The sequence below is a fragment of the Tyto alba genome, unplaced genomic scaffold (genome assembly GCF_018691265.1).
Source record: "Tyto alba isolate M040663 unplaced genomic scaffold, T.alba_DEE_v4.0 Super-Scaffold_2, whole genome shotgun sequence".
Lineage (NCBI taxonomy): Eukaryota > Metazoa > Chordata > Aves > Strigiformes > Tytonidae > Tyto > Tyto alba.
Window position 1 is genome coordinate 15184406 of NW_024881282.1, and position 19614 is coordinate 15204019.

At 40.0% G+C, this 19614-nt stretch overlaps 1 protein-coding gene across 8 annotated transcripts in view; it reads left to right on the forward strand.

The window, feature by feature from the left end:
• Positions 1-534: 534 nt before the first annotated feature.
• Positions 535-19614, forward strand: part of YAP1 (Yes1 associated transcriptional regulator) — a 94706-nt gene continuing 75626 nt past the window's right edge. For 4 of the 8 annotated variants that reach the window (XM_032990883.2, XM_032990885.2, XM_032990884.2 and 1 more), the window contains exons 1-2: positions 538-1176; positions 4060-4307. In XM_032990883.2, the coding sequence (XP_032846774.2) occupies positions 859-1176; positions 4060-4307 (566 nt within the window). In that variant the 5' untranslated portion in view covers positions 538-858. Of the gene's footprint in view, positions 1177-4059; positions 4308-19614 lie in introns of all 8 variants that reach the window. The other 4 variants (XM_032990890.2, XM_032990889.2, XM_032990891.2 and 1 more) reach the window with 2 other exon arrangements.

Sequence of the window (19614 nt, forward strand, 5' to 3'; positions counted from 1 at the left end):
GCCTCCTCACCCCGAGCCGGGCCGGGCCGGGCCCCGCCACCGCGGCCCCGAGGCTGCCCCCGCTGCGAGAGGGGGGGTCCTGGCCGAGCCCCCCCTCACACCCGCCGGGCGGGACGCGTGTGTGGGGGGGGGGAGGGGATGGGGGGAAGCGCTGCCCCCGCCCGGCGGCGGCTCCCGGCTGGCGGGGGGGGCGGGGGAGGAGAGCGCGGCCGCCTGGAAGTTGGGATAGAAGTTCGGGAGTTAGGAAAAAAAAAAAAAAAAAAAAAAAAGTACTGGTTGGCGGCACCGCTCTCTAGCAGCCGAAGGCGGGCGGGCGGCAGCTGGGTCAGGGGCGGGCGGGCGCGCAGGGAGGGGCAGTGGGGCGACAGGCGAGCCCGGGGGCAGGGCGGCTGCGGGGGGTGCGCGGGGGGGAGGCCGCGGGGGGCCGGGCTGCGCCCCCCGTGCCGGGCGCCCCCCGAGCGGGAGGCGGTGCGGGCGGGCGCGCGCAGGAGGGCCGCGCCGCACAGGCTGCCTCGGTCGGATACGGTGCGGGCGGGCTCAGGAGGGGCGGAGCCGACGGCGGAGAGTGATTCGGGCGGGCGTAACTCCCAACTTTTGTTTGGTGTGCTGTGCGAGTTAGTTTCCGCCGCCGGGACAGAGGCGCCGGCCGGGCTGGGCCGGGCTCGGGGAAGCGCCGTACGGACAGAGTTGTTTTGCCAGTTGCTGCGGCCGGGTCGGTTTCCCTGCCGAGGGGCGAAAAGCACCGGCGACAGCGGGACGAGCCGCGGCCCAGGGAGCGGGGCATGCGGGGCCGGGAATCCGGGCTCTGAGCCGCCGAGCCCCGCCAGGGAAGCGCCGGGGGGGGGTCCCGACGGAGCCATGGATCCCGGGCAGCCTCAACCTCAGCAGCCGCCGCAGCCAGCGCAGCCCCCCGCCTCGCAGCAGCCGCCGCCGCAGCCCCCGGGAGCGGTGTCGGGGGCCCCGGCCGGCGCGGCGCAGCCCCCAGGCGCGGGGCCCCCTCCGGCGGGGCACCAGATCGTCCATGTGCGGGGCGATTCGGAGACCGACTTGGAGGCGCTGTTCAACGCCGTGATGAACCCCAAGGGCGCCAACGTGCCGCACACGCTGCCCATGCGGCTTCGGAAGCTGCCCGACTCCTTCTTCAAGCCGCCCGAGCCCAAGGCCCACTCCCGCCAGGTGAGGGGGAGGGGGCGGCCGCGCCGCGGGCGGGCGGGGGACGGCTCGGCCCTGCGCTCGCCCTCCCTCTCCTTCTCTCTCTCCTTCTCCTTCTCCCTCTCCCTCCCCGCCGCCGTCGGGCTCCTCCCGGGGGAGGCGTGTGGGGGAGGGGGCCGGGGCGGGAATCCGCCCTCCGCGGGGCTGAGCGGGGCGGGGGGCGCCGGGCCGGGACTGCCGGGGAGCCCGCAGCCTGCCTTCCGCCCTCCTCCTCCTCCTCTCTCCTTTATTTATTCTTCCTCGGGGACGGGGGCGCCGCGCGGCCCCTGTCCCCAGGGCGCTGAGGGAGCCGGCGCCGCGGCGGCCGTTGGCCCCGGCCCGGGCTCCGGCGGGGCCTCGGGCTCCACATCCGCTCCTCGGCGAAACCCGCGGCCGCTTGCTCGGCCTCACCGGGAAGGCGGCGGAGCTGGGGGGGGCTTAAAACTTGGGTGAAAACGCTTTGCTTGGAAGGCGAGGAGGATTTCTCTTTGAGGTCTAATCCTCCTTGCCCGTCTGTTGAGGGGGGTAAGGAGGTTGTGCCAAGCTCCCCCCCCCCCCCCCCCGCGCCCCGTCAAACAATATGGATGTAGCTCTTCCACCATTTCATCACTGCGCTGGGCTAAGTAGGATTGCACACACACCCCCCACACACACACACTTCAGAAGTTAATTCCCGAGCCGCCCATCAGGTCCGACGGCGTCGAGGGTCCGCCGGGTGAACCGCCCGCACCCTGGGCCGGAGCGGCTTGAAATCCGACGTCTCGGGGCCCCAGGGGCCTCCGGCAGCGCTTGGTCTTTAAGCAGTGACTTTCGTGTCGAGACCTAAGTGTTGGTGCGAATACGACTGACTGAAAGTTAATGTTTAGGCTGCTGCTACCAACTTTTTGGAAGGAGGCTGTGCCTACTCGAGTGTTTTATTAAGTAATGAACTTTGTTGCTAAGCTATAAAATAGATTTTTTTATTGGGTATTGTCACTTTATCTGTGTAGCCAGTAGGAGTGAAACTTGCTCTGTGTACTGGTGCCTGGTACTCTTGTTGTTAAGGGTCTGTCAACATTTCCATTATTAAACTTCTGTTTTGAAGGATTTATAACTTGGCTTCAGAAGTTCACTCCAGGCTGAACCTTGGCACGTACTCTCTCAGCCTAGGAGTTAATTCATTTTCCAAATACTCAAAAAATCGGTCTGGCCCTTATATTGTAAGGCTGAAAAGAAAATAGAAAGGGGTGGGGCTCAGTTGCTTCTGTAGTTTTGCTTGCCTCTGACTTGCAGACTTTTAATAACATACTGAAATACAACGAGGAATAAGGTTATTACATGTAATTTTTTTCGAAGTTGTGCAAGTCTTATCGCAGTTCCATTGTGCATGAATGTGAACTAGTATACATTGAGCTAACAGTTGGTGCTGTGTCTTGTTAAATACAGTAACTGCAGTTAAGTAGCTACCATGTTTGAAATGCACTTAACGTGTGACATTCATACAACTTGTACTTTTAAGCTTAGTGTTAACTTACTTGTGTATATTACTCTTCATCTGTAATGCATATTTAGTTGGATCAGTGTTCCTTGTACCAGTCAGTGGTTCCTAAAACATAAACTTGAAATCCAGCTAAAGCCAGAGGAGCATCTGCTTCATTGTGGTCTAACTTTTTAAAAAAGACTGGTTAATTTTCCTTTTTGTTTCGTTGTGCCACAAAAATTCTGTTTAACAGAAAAGGTCTTCAAGTTTCAGTAATTCTCTCTCTCAAGAGTTAAAATGTCTCAAGTCCAGTTAATTTGCAACTTGCATATTTTGTTTGAACATAAGCTAATTAGTTTTCAGTTTAATATATGAAACTTCACATGTACTTCCATACAGATGTAGTGAAACAGAATTGTCAGTCTCCACAAGAGTATCTTAAGCGGGGCCTCTTGTATGGTGCAATACCTTGTGAGGAGAGGTGTGGCAAGGGCTGATATATGCATCTTATTATGGGTGTCCATATCTTCTGGTGTATCTACAAAATCAATTAATTGTTAAATATATTAAAAAAAAGGTCAAGATTACTTTAATCCAGTTTTCAGAGCTGCTTTTTGTGTTTCACGGCAGACACATATTTACTACTGGCAAGGAAGTCCTATGTGCTTGTGACTGGTAACTGGTGAATGATCTTGTGAGTCATTTTTGATTGACTTGTTAAACAGTCTGTTGAAGCTTTGCTTTGGCTAAAGCATGGGCAGACTCTGTAAGCTTCCAATACCCTTAAAAGTGCAGTTTATATGTGGGCTAAGAAATCTTGTGTTCAGTCTTGTATAGAGTGTTTTTTTTTTTTATGGTTTGAATTCAGGAGTCTTCCTCTGCTGGAACTCACTGCTGTCAGTTGGCATTTCTCTGTTGCTTTTCTCCTTGCATAATCTTTTAAACCCCTGCAAAGGGTGTATGAGTGGGTGTCCTTGCACCCCCACACCCCAATTTCAAAAGGAGAGTGGGAAATTAAAACCTGGCATAAAGTGGGTGCTCTGGTAGTGGGTGGGTGCAGTCCAGTAATGAACCAGGCAGTATGCTGTATGAGGACTGCTGAGCAGGCATGTTTTTTTCTTAACCCTGCACCAAGGAGTAAGAATTTTACTTTTCAAAATAAAACTAAAGACACTTAGCACATACTTACAGTTAATACTTCTTGACTTACATAAGGGCTTTTGTGATGCTAATTAACCAACCTACTTGGAGGCTCTCTTGAACAGCAACAGCTGGAAAATAAGCAGAACTTGAGAATGACTAACCTACGAATTTCTTCTGAAAGGTTCATTTCAAGTGAAATGTCATCTGACAGCTGCATTTCTGCTGAAATATAAGAATGTTAATGGAAATAATTTCACTCCTGGCAGGCCAGCACTGATGCAGGGACAGCAGGAGCCCTGACCCCACAGCATGTCCGAGCTCATTCCTCCCCAGCATCACTGCAGCTGGGAGCAGTTTCTCCAGGGACGCTTACACCCTCTGGAGTAGTGACTGGACCCGGAGCTCCATCTTCTCAACATCTCCGCCAGTCTTCATTTGAGATCCCTGATGATGTACCTTTGCCACCAGGTTGGGAGATGGCTAAGACACCATCAGGACAGAGATACTTTCTTAAGTAAGTAAAACTTGTTTTCAATTAGTGGTATCTTTGGCATTTGTTTTTGTTTTTAATAGTCTTTGAATTTTAGTAAATTTCATTGTGTTTAAAAGATGTATTTTTAAAAACATGCTCCTGAATTTAAGTAGGACATCCTACCACTTCAGTATTGCTCCCCCATCAACTCTTTGCTGGTTATGGAAACTGTATGGTACTCTGTGAATATTTATCCTATCTTAATCTTAGCTGAAGAGTGTTATTCATTATATTGTATACTAAAAATGAGTGAAATGTGCATAGTGATTTTTAAACAATGTGACTTTTGGATTTACTGAATCTTGCCAGAGTTCTTATGCAGGTCAAAATACATTTTACCTCATCTTTATGACACAAATGTAAAAATATAGAGTTACTTTAAAAGCTATTGTGGTGAGAATATGTCAAGACTTCTTATATTTTGAACAAGGACAATTGTGTAAGTACACAATCAAAACAGTTTTGCCTACTTTCTAATCATAAGGAAATTAATATATGCATTTGAGTGCAGTATTTGGGTCATCTACATTCCCTGCAGTGAAAGGGAAATTGTAGAACTTTGAACATTGTATCTTGTTCCTACAGCTGTAGCTTTTTCACACAGTGAAATTAGTATCACCTTTATTTTATAACTGGAGAGGTTACACTTGCCAGGCATCTGACACCAAATTCATCAGGGAGCATTTTCTTTTATGCTGTGTAGTTTTCTAAAACAGCAGGAGCTTGTCCTTCTTTCTGAAAGTGTGCCCACCAAGGCACATAATTGGCCCTCAAATATTTTGACTATATTTTGAACATTATATTTAACTGCAGGTCTCTAAATAACACATTGTATGTCATTTTCAGGGCCGGGAGAGGAGAGGGCAGCACAGTGCGTTATTTATGTAAAACTTGTTGCAGCCAAGAAAAACATCTTTATCGCTACCTTTCTTGCTAAAACATTGTAATTAATATGTACATTTGATTGAAGTAGTTGAGTCTGTAGCTTCAAAAACAAATTTACATTGTCTGCAATGAAAATGGAACTTGCAGAACTTACTAAAGCTGTTTCTTGTTCCTATAGTGATGGTGTTTCCATACAGAGAAAATATAATCTGGTGGTTTTTGTTTTGGTTTGTTTTTTTGTTTTTGTTTTTTTCTTTTTTTTTTTAGCCAAAAAGAGATTCCAGCAGTTGTCTTGACAGTATTTTAGCTTAGAGGTTACTTTTTGAAAACGATCATTCTGTATTAGGAATGTGAAAATAAGCATTAGCTATAGATCTTGAGGATGTGATATTTTCTTTGGTGAAGTTTAACAAATCGACATATTCTAGAACGTGAGCTCTTCAGTGGGTGCAAATAAAATCTATTTTGAACTGTGTAAGTTTATGCCCTTTGAGAATTGTAGCTCACTGAACCTTGAGGAAAGCACAGACGGAGTTTTAAAATGAAAAGCAAACTCTGGCTGTGCTAGTGAGAGCTCTTAAAAGAGCAGTTTATGAAGCATCAAAACCAGATATTTGATTTTTAAGTTTTAGTGTCATAAGTGTTTGTTTTTGCTAATGCTGTCAATTTTACAGAAAATAGAACAGTTTAAGAGAAGCAAAATGTCTTCAGGATCTGACTGATTTTTTTCAAATTATGTTAATTCAGGTGAAATCAGAGTGAAAGATTTGTTCTTGGAAAGCTTTTCTGCAGTTTCATTATTACCACAAGAAATCTTTTCCTTTTTTTCTGCAAGTTTTTTTGTCCTTTCTTGGTGTCCTGGTATCCATTTCAAAGGGTCAGGTTTCAGCAAGAACAATAAAGAGCCTGAGACTGGAAAGTACACACAAGTCTGGCAAACTCATCTGCATGAGCAAGATCGTTTGTTCTCAAGCAGACATCCAAAGTAAATGATTGAAAGAGCTGCTAGCTGTGAAGGATGTGTCTTGAAGGGGAAAGGAGTGGAAACAAACCAGGTTGTTAGGAAGAAAAATAAAGGCTGTACTTTTTGAACCTCTCCCTGCTGGGTCACATGCTGACCTTGGGAGATTTTAAACAGCTTAATGGGCTGTTTTCTTTTGGCTTTCCTTGGGTGATGCTGTGGCATGGGAGAGTCTAATGAGGACAGTTCTGAAGGGTCTGTTCACACCTGAGGAACACTTCTTGTTCCTAAAAGGTTATTTAATATTCTCTACAGGTGAGATCCACCAACTTCATTTGAGTTCATGAAGATTTGCAAAAAACATTTCAAGTACTAGCAAAATGTTTGCTTTGTATGTATGTTCAGGAAACCCAAAGAAATGTAAGAATTGTTTTTGAGTAGCAGGTTTATATTTCAGAAGCTTTTTTCAGTGTTGAGTGGTAAGTTCGATCTCATACCTATGAGCCTGTTTAAAACTCAGATCTTGACTCTAGTTACACCTTAAACATTTGCTTGAAGAGTGAGTACTATGATTCCTGATGCTAAATACATTTAATGTGGTTCCTTCTACCATATGCAGATTTTTGATGTCTCTTCCAAGTATTCAGCTTTTTTGTTGGATTGGCTGCATTGCTCTTTGTTTCCATTTGCTCTGTTCTGTAGCCACTCCATGAACAGTCTGGTAATCAGGCTCTAGAAAGATCTTTTCAAAATAGGTAACAGTATTAGATTTTTTCCAGATGTCAGTAAGCCTTATGGTTATAGTTATCATAGTATACTACAGTGCAAACAGAATATTATAAAATTGAGTACCATACTTAATACAGTCTGGAATATAGTAATTTCCACTAATCAGTGAGCCCAGCACTGCAATCATTGTAGTTTGTGCAGAGAAATGAAAATAGTGTGTATGGGAGAGAAAATATTTATCTGTATATATAGATACATGCTCAGAGTTCTTTGGAGAGATATTTTATATACACACCACACAAATCCATACATATTAAAAGAGAGTAAGAGTGGTAGTGCAGGGTCTGAACCAGAACTACTCTTGTAAATCAGTATGTCATCTAGATAGAGACCCCTTTATGTATGAATGCCCAACATATAATTTGCCAGAATTCCACTTATTAGCGCTCATCTCGCTGTTATGAGAAGGACTCCTGAGTATAATTTTCTGTTAGTGAAAATGCAGATGATTTTGGCCAGTGTGTTAAGACATGCTAGCTGTGCAGGTGGTGAAACTAATACTATTTTTTACTGAAACTGCAGGTTAAATGGAACTCATAAGTTAAGACCTGCCAGGTTAGTAAGTGGTCATGTCTGAGTCATCTCAGCATTGCTGTGCAGTATGCTTTAGCCCATTCTTAAACGTGCAGTAAAAAAGGCTTGCATGGTTTGTGTGGTGATGTCAACTGCATTGCTTTTTAACCACTTCCTGTTAGCCAGCTGCTGGTTGACATTTCAGTGAACTATAGAGAAAGATAGGGGATCGCTCTCTAGGCAAAAGATAATATGCCATGGGAGTAGCAGATAACAACTTGCAGAAAGAAAAAAATGTTTTGTTCAATTTTAGAATTACGCTTGCATAATTTTAACTTAGTGTTAGGCTTTTAATTCTTACAAAGCTTGTGTAATACTTCTCATTTTGTAGCGTGAGGAGAAGTTAACTGATTGTCCAGCAAACCAGTCTTGTAATTATTTTTCCTACAGGAAGTAGTTCTTGCAAGCAGTTTATCAACAACTTCCTATTTTTTTCTGTGAAGTGTTGAATGACTTCCTGAAGGAGGCCAAGGTGGTTTTCATTAGTATCTGTGGGTGTGTTTGAGGTGTTTATCCATCTGGCAGAAACCTTAAAAATAGATTGCTGTTACACATTTTTTCTGTGCTCTATACAGAGGTATAGCTTTGGATGTTATGAAATCAAATTGTTTTAAGATAACAGGGAAGTTTGTTGCTATGCTTTTTTTTTTTTTTTTTCTTATGTCACGCATGAAAAATATCCAGCAGTGCTGTAAAATTTCTCTCACATCCCATTTTTGCCCCTGACTGGAACCATCCGCTACACCAATATCGTCTACTGCTTTCCTCTCCACCTTGCCAAAGTAATCTTAGTCTTCCAGGGCAGATGATGTTTATTGGGAAAACTGCTGCCACAGTTGCATATTTTATTGAATACTTTAATTTACTGGGGAAATGCATATTCAGAATCATCAGTTAATGTGATTTCTTGTGTTTATGGTTCTATAGTTCAGGTTAGTTTGCCATTAAGAGCTGTGTTGTTGGAAACCAAAACTGCAACCGCTGCTTTTGATGGGTTTGTCTACTTTTCATGCTTTTTATACTAAAAAGGAGTTGAAGATTTTTCTGTTTGCTAAATTTTATTTGTAATATGTCAAATAAATTTTATTTTTATATTTATGATTTCTCAGTGTTTATGAAAATATTCATAAGATCATGATCTACAAAAAAAAAGCCATGAAATTTGTGCAGGGGAAAATGGGCACTGTTGGTTTCAGAGCATAGCTGGAGGAAGGAAATATTAGTTAAAACACTTCTAAAGTAAAACATGCTGTGGTATGTTTTTGGTAAGTTAAGATTTTTTTTGTCTTGGAAGACAGTCATAGTACTACTAAGTGTGTATATTTCCTTCTGCCTCTTACTTGAAGAGTCGTGTGAAAGAACAATGATATAAAATACTTTGGATTTGCAGTTGTACCGAAGATTTCCGTATCTTTAAAAAGTTGGAGGAAGAATAAGGGCAAACCTGCCTTATTTGTGTTATCACCAAGACTGAGCAGGAAGGAGGATGAAAGTACATCTTCAGCCCTCTGAATTCACAGAACTTGCAGGCAGCTTAGTGGGTGGGCATCAGTGAAAGCAGTGACATGTAGTGCTTTTCTTGTGTTTAGTTTTGTTCTGCTTAAGAAAAATTGGAAATGATGATATCAGTGCATTACAAGGTACCCTGCCATACAAGGTGATTTTATAAGACTATTCCAAGAACAGTTTAATAGATATGATTTCAGGTAAACAAAAAACATACCCTGTGGTTTTCACTAATGTATTTTCCTTTTATTTATAAGCATATTAGCATTTATTATCTTCAGAAGAAAATAGAACTGGGGAAAATACAGGATCTGTGATAGTTGTAAGATAATAATTAAATTATCTCTGGAGGATTTTTTTTTTTTTTAATTTGCTGTTGATCTGTACCTTTCTTCCTCCCACAGGTTTTTGCCTTTCAATATATCTCATAAAAATAATCTTTGTGCTTTACAGTGTCTGATTTGGTGCCTATTGAAATCCTTCCGTAAACTCTTAAAAAGTACTGGATTAAACCTCTAGTGAGAGCTTCTAATACTGTAGGGGAGCATATGCCAGCTGTAGAAAATATAGTGTGAATATAATTCTTACAAATCTAAATGGGATCTGATTATACATGCAGTAGAGAGAGAAAGCAATAGCATAGTTGGTAAAATAAGGTTATATTAATATAGTGTTCATTAAGGAGGAAAAATATGGTTGTTTAGGGAAGCAAACATATAAAACTAAACCTTTCCACCTCCCTTATGCAACTGATCAAAATTACTTTTGGTTTAGCTATTAAGAGTACTGGTGTAGTTTTTGTTTATATGCTTTAAATGCCTAATATTGTTTTATAGCAATGTTTCCTATCTCCCGAATCAAATTTGAGATCAGTTTTATCTTTATGTGGTCTGAAAACTTTGTATTATGTTGAAAGCTATAATTGTGACTGAGATCTTTATTAATTAGTCTTTTATAATGAGGAAGCATAGAGTTGCTCTGATCAGTAATAAGAGGTTTCTGATACAAGTTTAATCAGAATTTCATGTTTAAAAAAGATGCTTCTATAATTCTGCTTATTAAAGACATTTTCAGGTAATATTTGGTTAAAAGTAGTAGCATCAAGCTCTGTGGGAGCAATTACACTGCTATGGAACCAATTATTTTTTCTCAGGTCTTGACCTCTTCTAGAGACAAACAAGAATTTTAGATAAATCAAGATGAGTGTCTTCTGGACTCTTACCCTTTTGCCTTTCTTCTGTATGTTGAAGATGGCAAAGAATTATAGTTGTGGTTTTTTTAGTAGTCATCTGGTTTGTAGCAGAGAGTAATCTGTAACCCATCAGTCACATCATGGAAATTCCTACTCAATAGAAAGCAGTAAAATAGTAAGAGGATGTTAATTTGAAAGTTCCCATGGAAGTAAGACAGGCACTACCCCACCAGTTTTTGCAAAAAGTACTTCTAATGGATAAATGAAGTTGAACTCATAAGTGACATATGTGGGTAAAATCTTACCTACTTTTACAAGATTCATCTCTTATTCTCTTACCTTTCCTCTTCTGGAAACGGAAAAAAATCAGTAGCTTGAAAATTCCAAATACAAACCCTCCATTTATACTTTGTGCAGTTTCCCTCTGCAATTGTGTCACAACAACTGCAATTTTTTAAAGGCTGACACAGAGCAAGCAAAGTGGATTTTTCATTTAGTTTATCCATTTTTACAGTAGACTTTCAGGGATAGTGACTTACTAGTTCTGGGAATGCTGAAATATTCAACTGCAGGACCTAAGTTGGGTCACATGTAAAATTAATGCAGAGTTTATAGTTTGCTCCCAAAGAAACTTTTTCATATATCAGACATAAGCAGTTACTGGATGATGCTGAGAAGTGCAAGATGTGTTACTCAGAGTTGAGATGCAAGATTAACTGTTAAAACTTGTCTGATATTAACTACAAGCAATTTCTTTCAGGCTCTTGATTAAGACTAGACACTTCCCCCAGCAGCTAACCATATTACAAAAAAAAAAAGCCAACCAAAAATCAGGTAAACAGCTATAGAGAACTGTCAGCCAAAACTAGAGATGTTTCTCTTATTTTTATATGTGGCCAGACCACTGCATGTGTTTATCTTCATAGCTGGGAACAAATTCAGATGATGTAATTAGATTTAGTTTAACCTTTTGAAACTGATAGCTACTCAGTTCTATTAATTTTGTGTCCTTGTATTTTTATAAATTCCAACAAATTTGCATTTATTATTTGTGCAATCCAAACATACATATGTAGTAAAACTCATTAATGGTGGAACTCGATATCTTTCACTTTTTGTGTAAATGTTGTTCCCTCTTTTAAGGTGTGCGTTTTTTCTTTTTTTCTTTTTTTCTTTTTTTCTTTTTTTCTTTTTTTCTTTTTTTTTCTTTTTTTCTTTTTTCTTTTTTCTTTTTTCTTTTTTCTTTTTTCTTTTTTTCTTTTTTCTTTTTTTCTTTTTTTCTTTTTTCTTTTTTCTTTTTTTCTTTTTTCTTTTTTTCTTTTTTTCTTTTTTTCTTTTTTTCTTTTTTTCTTTTTTCTTTTTTTCTTTTTTTCTTTTTTCTTTTTTTCTTTTTTCTTTTTTCTTTTTTCTTTTTTCTTTTTTCTTTTTTCTTTTTTCTTTTTTCTTTTTTCTTTTTTTCTTTTTTTCTTTTTTTCTTTTTTTCTTTTTTTCTTTTTTTCTTTTTTTCTTTTTTTCTTTTTTCTTTTTTCTTTTTTTCTTTTTTTCTTTTTTTCTTTTTTTCTTTTTTTCTTTTTTTCTTTTTTTCTTTTTTTCTTTTTTTCTTTTTTCTTTTTTCTTTTTTTCTTTTTTCTTTTTTTCTTTTTTCTTTTTTTCTTTTTTTCTTTTTTTCTTTTTTCTTTTTTTTTTCTTTTTTTCTTTTTTCTTTTTTCTTTTTTTCTTTTTTTCTTCTTTTTTTCTTTTTTTTTTCTTTTTTTTTCTTTTTTTTTTCTCCTTTCTCCTTTCTCCTTTCTCCTTTCTCCTTTCTCCTTTCTCCTTTCTCCTTTCTCCTTTCTCCTTTCTCCTTTCTCCTTTCTCCTTTCTCCTTTCTCCTTTCTCCTTTCTCCTTTCTCCTTTCTCCTTTCTCCTTTCTCCTTTCTCCTTTCTCTTCTCTTTTCTCCTTCTTTCTTTCTGTTCCCCCCAATAAGCTGTGGATGGCTATGTAAACCACACTATTCAAATGACTCAGTTTCTCTTGTAAATTCCAAAGAAAATATCACTTACTTAAATGCAGGAAATTTAAGGGAGACTTTTGTGTGTAGCACTCCTCTAGCAGGTGCCCCTAGGACATGGTCAGGATACCATGTAGTTGAACCAAGAGACAGACAAAATTATCTCTAGGGGAAATTTGACAGCTTGGGGGCTAGCATAATGTGAAACAAAATTCTTGGGAGGAGGCTGTGTATTGGAATGTTAATAGATAGATGCCACGTAATGGCAGGACATACTCTCACAAGCAGCTTGCTAAACCTCATTTTGATGTAAGGCTGTATTGGGAAATTTACCAGATAAACTATATTTTTTGTTAATCATTTAAATAGTAATCTAGAGCATGGAGGAAATTTGTCTTCAGTATGAAAATGGTACCTAATAGCTATTTTTAAAATAAAACTGAAGTTTTATTTAGAGAGCAAGAGCTTTTGAAAGGCATGACTAAGCTGCGTTGCTGCTTCATGGCCTCCTGAAGTGCTGCTTGGAGTCTGTTTTCTGGGATTCACTTTGCTGGTGTTTTATTTGGCTTTTACCTAAGTTACTTCAGGCTGTGTTTCAGGCAAGTATAGGTAGGTTTTTTAAATTGCTGGTTAAGTCGAGCTAATAATATAAAGCTGCCTTGTAAAGTAAGACTTTTACCAGTATACTGCCTGTCAATCATGACAGTTGCTAAGGAAACAAAGCTGTCTTGAAAACAGTCTTGGACTTTGCTGTAATTTCAATAATGAGACTTTGCTGCGTCATAGTGAAAGACCAGATCTCTCTTGTTGAGTCTCTGACATGCTGTTTGGTAACTTAGATCAGTGTTAGTGGTTAAGTTATTGATTATTCCATTGAGGTTGTGAAGCCATGTTTTCTTCTGCTGAACTGTTTTATGGGAAAGTCAAGTAAAGGTCATTTACTCTTGCTAGTTTATCTCCAATGGGTTCTGATTTATGGACAGCTTTGGAAGTCTGTCTGCACTATACAAATTTATATAATAGTGTTACTGTTTTAAGGGTGCCTTTCCTTTTCTGATTACCTGTTGTAACTGAAATATTAAGTAAACTTTTTCCTTTTCCGGTTATGTTGTAAAATTAGACGTTTATGACGTAATAAAACATTATCTGAAAGCAAACAAGCATAGGTTGTATAGGCAAAATGGAATTCTTCCGGTAAAGGAAAGAAACACAATTTACATATTTCCTCATAGGATCTCACTTTTCAAAAGTTTTTTTATTTTTTTAAAATTTGTTGTTCCTATTTGAAAAGCTTGGTTGGCAAGTCCTCTGCAGTTACTTTCATTCCAATGTTTATATAGTCTCTTTAGAATGGTGAGAAACAGAATAAAAGAGAAATTTCTTTCCATATTTACTAACTATGCTGGTGGTATAGTTAATATAGTTGGTAGACCTAAATATCTAATGCACACGTAATTCAGTGGTGATTTTTATTTTTTTTTATTTACAAAACCTTTGTCATTGTCAGAGTAAGCAGCTCTGCATGATTTAGAGATGTGAAATGAGACGTCCTTAAAAAGGTGTAACACAACGTATAAAAGGCTATTACAAAGAACAAGTAAAAGGACTTGGAAAGATGTTCTGTGCCCAACTTGATAGGCCATTTTTGTATGTATATGTGTAGGAAAAACATGTTTGTAGAAAAAGTAGTAGTACTGTACTTTAATTGGAATTTAGGTGTCCATTGACTTCTGTGCTTGTCTTTGAGTCAGAATAAATCATACTCATTTAAAAATAAAAAGTTTTAAATGCTTCCATTCTTCAGTGAAAACCATTAATAGCACATTCCATGGTTACAGGGCTTTGTACACGTGAGCCTGACTAGGCTAAAACTGCCTGTGTTCTAGTTAGTGTATGAATAGATTTTGGAGAGCTTTTTGTTATGCTGCTGTTGACATATATATGTCATCAGTGTAGAGCTGTTTTGTTTTCCTACCTTCTGTCCCTTAATGCATGCACACTTAATTTCCATCTGTGTATGTCACTTGGGCTTTACTAGCCAGTGAGTTTAAGATTTGGAGTGAAGTAAACGTTCCGTTTCATAACTGGTCTTTCAGGGTTTCACTTTTTACATGAATCTTATTCTGAAACTATTCTAAAGCAGATGTAAGATATTGGGACCAAATAATTACAAGATAACAGAGGACAAGAACTTTCAGATTTGTAGTATTAGAAGAACTGTTACAATCCGTATGCTTGTAGATTTTTGGTTTTGTCTTTGTTTAAAAATCATAATGACTAATAACTGGGAAGAGAAATCTATGGCTATTTCACAGTATCCTGATAATTTAGTCACTGGCTAGGCATAAGGAGGAGAAAATGTGAAACAGACCTTAGCATAAACAGTTAAGAATTAACATTTGATCATCCTAGTTAACAGGGTCAAAGGAAGTCTTAATTACATTTATTTAAAAAATAGTTTTATTGTGCTGTTAGATGGGTCTTGACATCGTCAGCTTTGTATTACAGAGATTTGTTGGGGAACCTGGACGGTTCTTTGTTTTCTTAATGAATTAAATATTGGTTGTACGAGATAATGTCTCCAGGAAAAATTAATCTTAATACAGTTTCATGGTTGTGGTACCCATTTTCCAATTTCTGGTTTTAAGATGTTGCATTGGAATAGGGAGAGGGGAGGCAGAAGGGGGACTTGCTACTGGTGCGACTATTTGTGTGGCTTTTGCTCAGGGCTACAATTTGAATCCAGTTTATGCTGTGATTGTGAGCAACTCTGAGATTGCGTGTGAAATTTAATTGATTCCTCCACTCTGCAATCATACTGGAGTAGGAGCGTAGACCCCAGTCTGTGCCAAGTTTTGCCCTTTTAAAATGCCTTCAAATGTTTGCTCAGAAAAAAAACAAAGAGGAAGGATTTAAAGTCCTTCCTAAGCCAAGGTAACAGCTAACTTGCCAAATAGTTGAGGGAGTTGCAATAGTGAAAATTGCTGGCTTTTGTAATGGATAAATTTTATGTAAATAAATTTATGTGAGGAAGTCTCTTATTCTCACAAAAAGCCACTGAGCTCTTGTTTTGTGCATGCAGAATGAGTTTGTTTGTATGGAATTTATTTGAAATGCAGGAGATTCTGGTGCTGATGCTTCTTTCTTTGCCAGGATCTGTATATGATTTGCCTAATACTTTGTAGAATTCTTCATATGAAAAGTATAAGTAAACTATAGTTTTGCTAATGCATGAGTTACTTTATAACTAGCTGAAATAACTAGCTTCTATCCAATTTATACAGATAAGGTTTTTTGATCATTATTACCCTTACCTGCAGTTGTAGTATGAAGTTGAGAGCTTAGAATATTAACCATTCAGTTACACACCCACTGTTGATTAAAATATTCCAGCCCCACCTACCATATATAGGTAGATATGTGTATACTTTGTCTCTCTTCATTTAGTCAAACTGCAGGATATACCTGTAGAAGTAGATGCACGTGTTTTTTTGTTGTATAGGATGCTGTTCAGTTCTTGACTTCCAGCTAAAAATCTTTTGTCTGTTTTGCAAGCTTCTGAAAAACAAATTAAATGCAAACTTTTGTATGCGATTACTTTATCAAACTGTCCAGTCCAAAAAAAAAACTTTTAGTAAATGGAGATATACAGACTGCAGTACAGTGGCAACTGTCGTCACATTGTGCTTCATAAAACAGTTCTTTCATTTGCACTTCATTAAGACTAGTAGCTTTTCATTTAGGTTAGTATATTGTTCAAGGCAATATTTCTGCTAAAGAAAAAACATTTATTTGTCAAAGCTACTAGGCTATTTAGCTCATGCTTCTCCCCAGCGTTTCAGATCAGCTGGGAACTTCCTAGATGTTACTCCTCTAGTGGATCCTACGGAGCCAGTATTTGGCTTTTGGTGGATGTAGCAACATTGAACTGCAGGATCAGATGATAATGTTGTGTTGTTTCATGTAGGTATCTTTTTGTGTAATACAACTAAAGTATACTTACAGGTGATTAGGTGAAGGAGAAAATTCAGGAGATGATGTATAGTTGGAGATAAAAAATAATACTGGCAGTAGGGATGCAGTAGAAATAGCTATACTGTTCTCCCTAAGTCTTCATCTGCTGTTCTTGGTAAGATGTTCAGTTTAAAAATTTAGCAACTGCTGGGCCCTGCCAGCTTTGCTCTTGTAAGAGAGCTTGTTATCAACATCTCTTTAAACTGTCCATATTGGTTCAAACTAAGTGCCTGTCCAGATTAGTGTCTTGTTGCGAGTAATGATCATGAGCAAATTTCTTGGAAATACAAAGAATGGGGCAATCATATGTGATACTCTCCTAGAACTCCTAGCTTCTAACTGCCCTCCAGGACTTGTGCTGTCTCCCCTTGAGGCCATAGAAGCTTTTAGCATCTGCTGCATGCTTTGGCAAGGAGTCTCAGTGGTTGTCTATCCTCTGCATGAAGCAACGCCTTCATTCCGTTTTAAGCCTGGCTCCCATCAGCTTCATTCAGTTGTGCCCAGTTCTTATTTTTGAAGTGACAGTGAACAGTTGATGCATATTTGTTCTGCTTAAGATTGATATCTTTTCCTCTGGAAATTGTCTTTTTAAACTTGAAGAGTTGTAGCCAGCTGGGTTTTCCTGGGATAGAAGCTTTCTTCAGTGATCCTGCAGCCCTTCTGTAGGCCTCTTCCAATTTTTGGTATTTTTCAGATGAAAGGTTAAGAATGTTTTACAACATCCACCATTCTGAACCTTTCATTAAAAAAAAAAAATTACTCTTTCTGCTGCTTGTTCTTTTGCTCTATATACTTTTTTTTTTCAGTTCTTTGCAGTTAGCAGTTGACCAAGAGTAGATTTGTGCCATTGGGAAGCTTTGTGATGCTGCTCCTCTTTTTCCTGCATAGATCCTAGTGTATAGGTTCTTGTGGAAGCTGACCAGGCCTACCTCTGGACAAGAGCTGCTAATTCCCCCCTCCTGGGTTTTTTTGTTTGTTTGTGTGGTTTGTGTGTGCTTTTGTGTGGGTTTTTTTTTTTTTTTTTTTAATTTACTGATAACTCTTTGTTCATATCATATGAAGACCTGTCCTTACCCCTATCCTGTAACTGCTTTTTGTTGTGTTTTTTTAATTTTTAAAATACAACCCTTGCTGTTCCTAATCCCATCTTCTGGTCATTGGTTTTTGGAACTTAATGCCTGCTATGATTGCTGTGTCTCCAGAGGTTGAGTCTTCTGTATGAACTTTGGGATGCAAATGCTTCTGTTGGTACATTCACCTTGAAAGGGAAAGGTCGTCTGCACTTGCTTCCGGCTTATGTCTGAGAACTGCTCCAACAAAACGGAAGTATGCTGATGTGATAAAATGATGTTGTGTATGTCAGTAAAAAAAAGTCCAAGTGAGATTCATGTCTAGAAAAAAATACCTTATCTTGTGGCTGATACTACATATGTATGTAGGTTTTTAATTGAATGGATATGTCATTAGAGAAATAACCAATGCCAGGGTATTTGGAAGACAAGTTATATTTCTTCATATACTCAGTTCCAGCAATGTTGAAAGAATGTTGGTCTCAACCTTGTGTTGGAACTGTCAGATCATATTCTACTTTTCAGTTTATTTACAAAATAGCTTATGTCAATGTCATGCCTTACTCCCTAGTATCTCAGTACCAGGTGCTTACACCATATTTTCCTGTTGTGCAGCATGTCTACATATCACAACAGTTCAGCAACCAAAATAGAAGTAATTGGCTCTTCAAATTTGTGAGTTTAAGACTGTCAACCAGCTGTAATTGATTTTGTGATACTGAATATATTGTTTCAAATGTGACAATCAGTAAATAATTGGATAAGGGACAATTGTCTGACTCTAAAAAAAAAAGTTTAAACAAAATTTTTTAAGTGATTCAGATAGAAACCCTCTTCTAGCAGTGAAGGTTGATTAATTTTGCATAGGATCTTCAGGATTGTTAAGTCTACATAGGAGCTTCAGGATTGTTAGGAACTTAAGTTGACTGGAATACTCAGACCCATGAATTTACCAGGTGACCTAGACATGGGGTTATTTTTTTGGTTGGTTGGTTGGGTTTTTTTTATTTCAAAGTTCACAAACACAGCTGTTAGTGTCTTTATTATTATCTAGCCAACCTAGTATTAGTGAAGGCTGGTCATCCATCTAGCCACCTGCTGAAAGCATGAAAGTTGCTAAAGCTAAATCAGGTCTGAAGTGACTGTTTAGCCATGTCTGGAAAATCTCAGGAGATGGAGATCCCATAACCTCCCTTCCTTTTGTTAATATGCTCCTTCAGAAAAGGAATCTCTGCATCAGAGCAGAACATCTGGTGTAGCTTCTGGTGGACAGCTCATACCTAATGTCTTTTTAAATGGGCTGTAGTTTCTTTACTAGCCAAAAACATGAAATGTCACTCTAGGTAGGAATTTCTTAGCATAAAAAAAAAGAAAAAAAAAGGCAAACTTGCTGTATTGGGTTTGTGTGGCATGGTGTTTTGGTAGCACAGGAGTCACAGGGATGGCTTCTGTGGTAAGCTTCTAGAAGCTTCTCCCGTGTCTGACAGAGCCAATGCCAGCCAGCCTCAAGATGGATCTGCCACTGGCTGAGGCTGAGCCCATCAGTGATTGTGGTGGCGTCTCTGGGATAATATGTTTAAGGAAGGGAAAAAAAACCTTGCACTACTGCAACCAGAGAGAGGAGTGAGAATATGTGAGAAAAACAACTCTGTAGACATCAAGGTCACTGAAGAAGGAGGGGGAGGAGGTGCTCCAGGTGCCAGAGCAGAGATTCCCCTGCAGCCTGTGGTGAAGCCCATGGAGAACCATGGTGGAGCAGATCCCCACCTGCAGCCCGTGGAGGACCCCACGCCAGATCAGGAGGATGCCTGAAGGAGGCTGTGACCCTGTGGGAAGCCTGTGCTGGAGCAGGCTCCTGGCAGGGCTTGTGGACCCTGTGGAGAGAGGAGACCACACTGGAGCAGTTTGCTGGCAGGACTTGTGACCCCGTGGGGGACCCACGCTGGAGTAGTTTGTGAAGAACTATAGGCCATGGGAAGGACTCATTTTGGAGAAGTTCATGGAGGACTGTCTCCTGTGGGAGGGACCCCATGCTGGAGCAGGGGAAGAGTGTGAGGAGTTCTCCCCCTGAGGATGAAGGAGAGGCAGAGACATGTGATGGACTGACTGCAACCCCCACTCCCTGTCCCTGTGTGCCACTGAAGGGGAGGAGGTAGAGAAATTGAGAGTGAAGTTGAGCCTGGGAAGAAGGAAGGGGTGGGGGGAAGGGGCTTTTAAGATTTGGTTTTATTTCTCATTATTCTGCTATGATTTGAACGGTAATAAATCAAACTAACTTCCCCAATTCAAGTCTGTTTTACCCATGATGGTA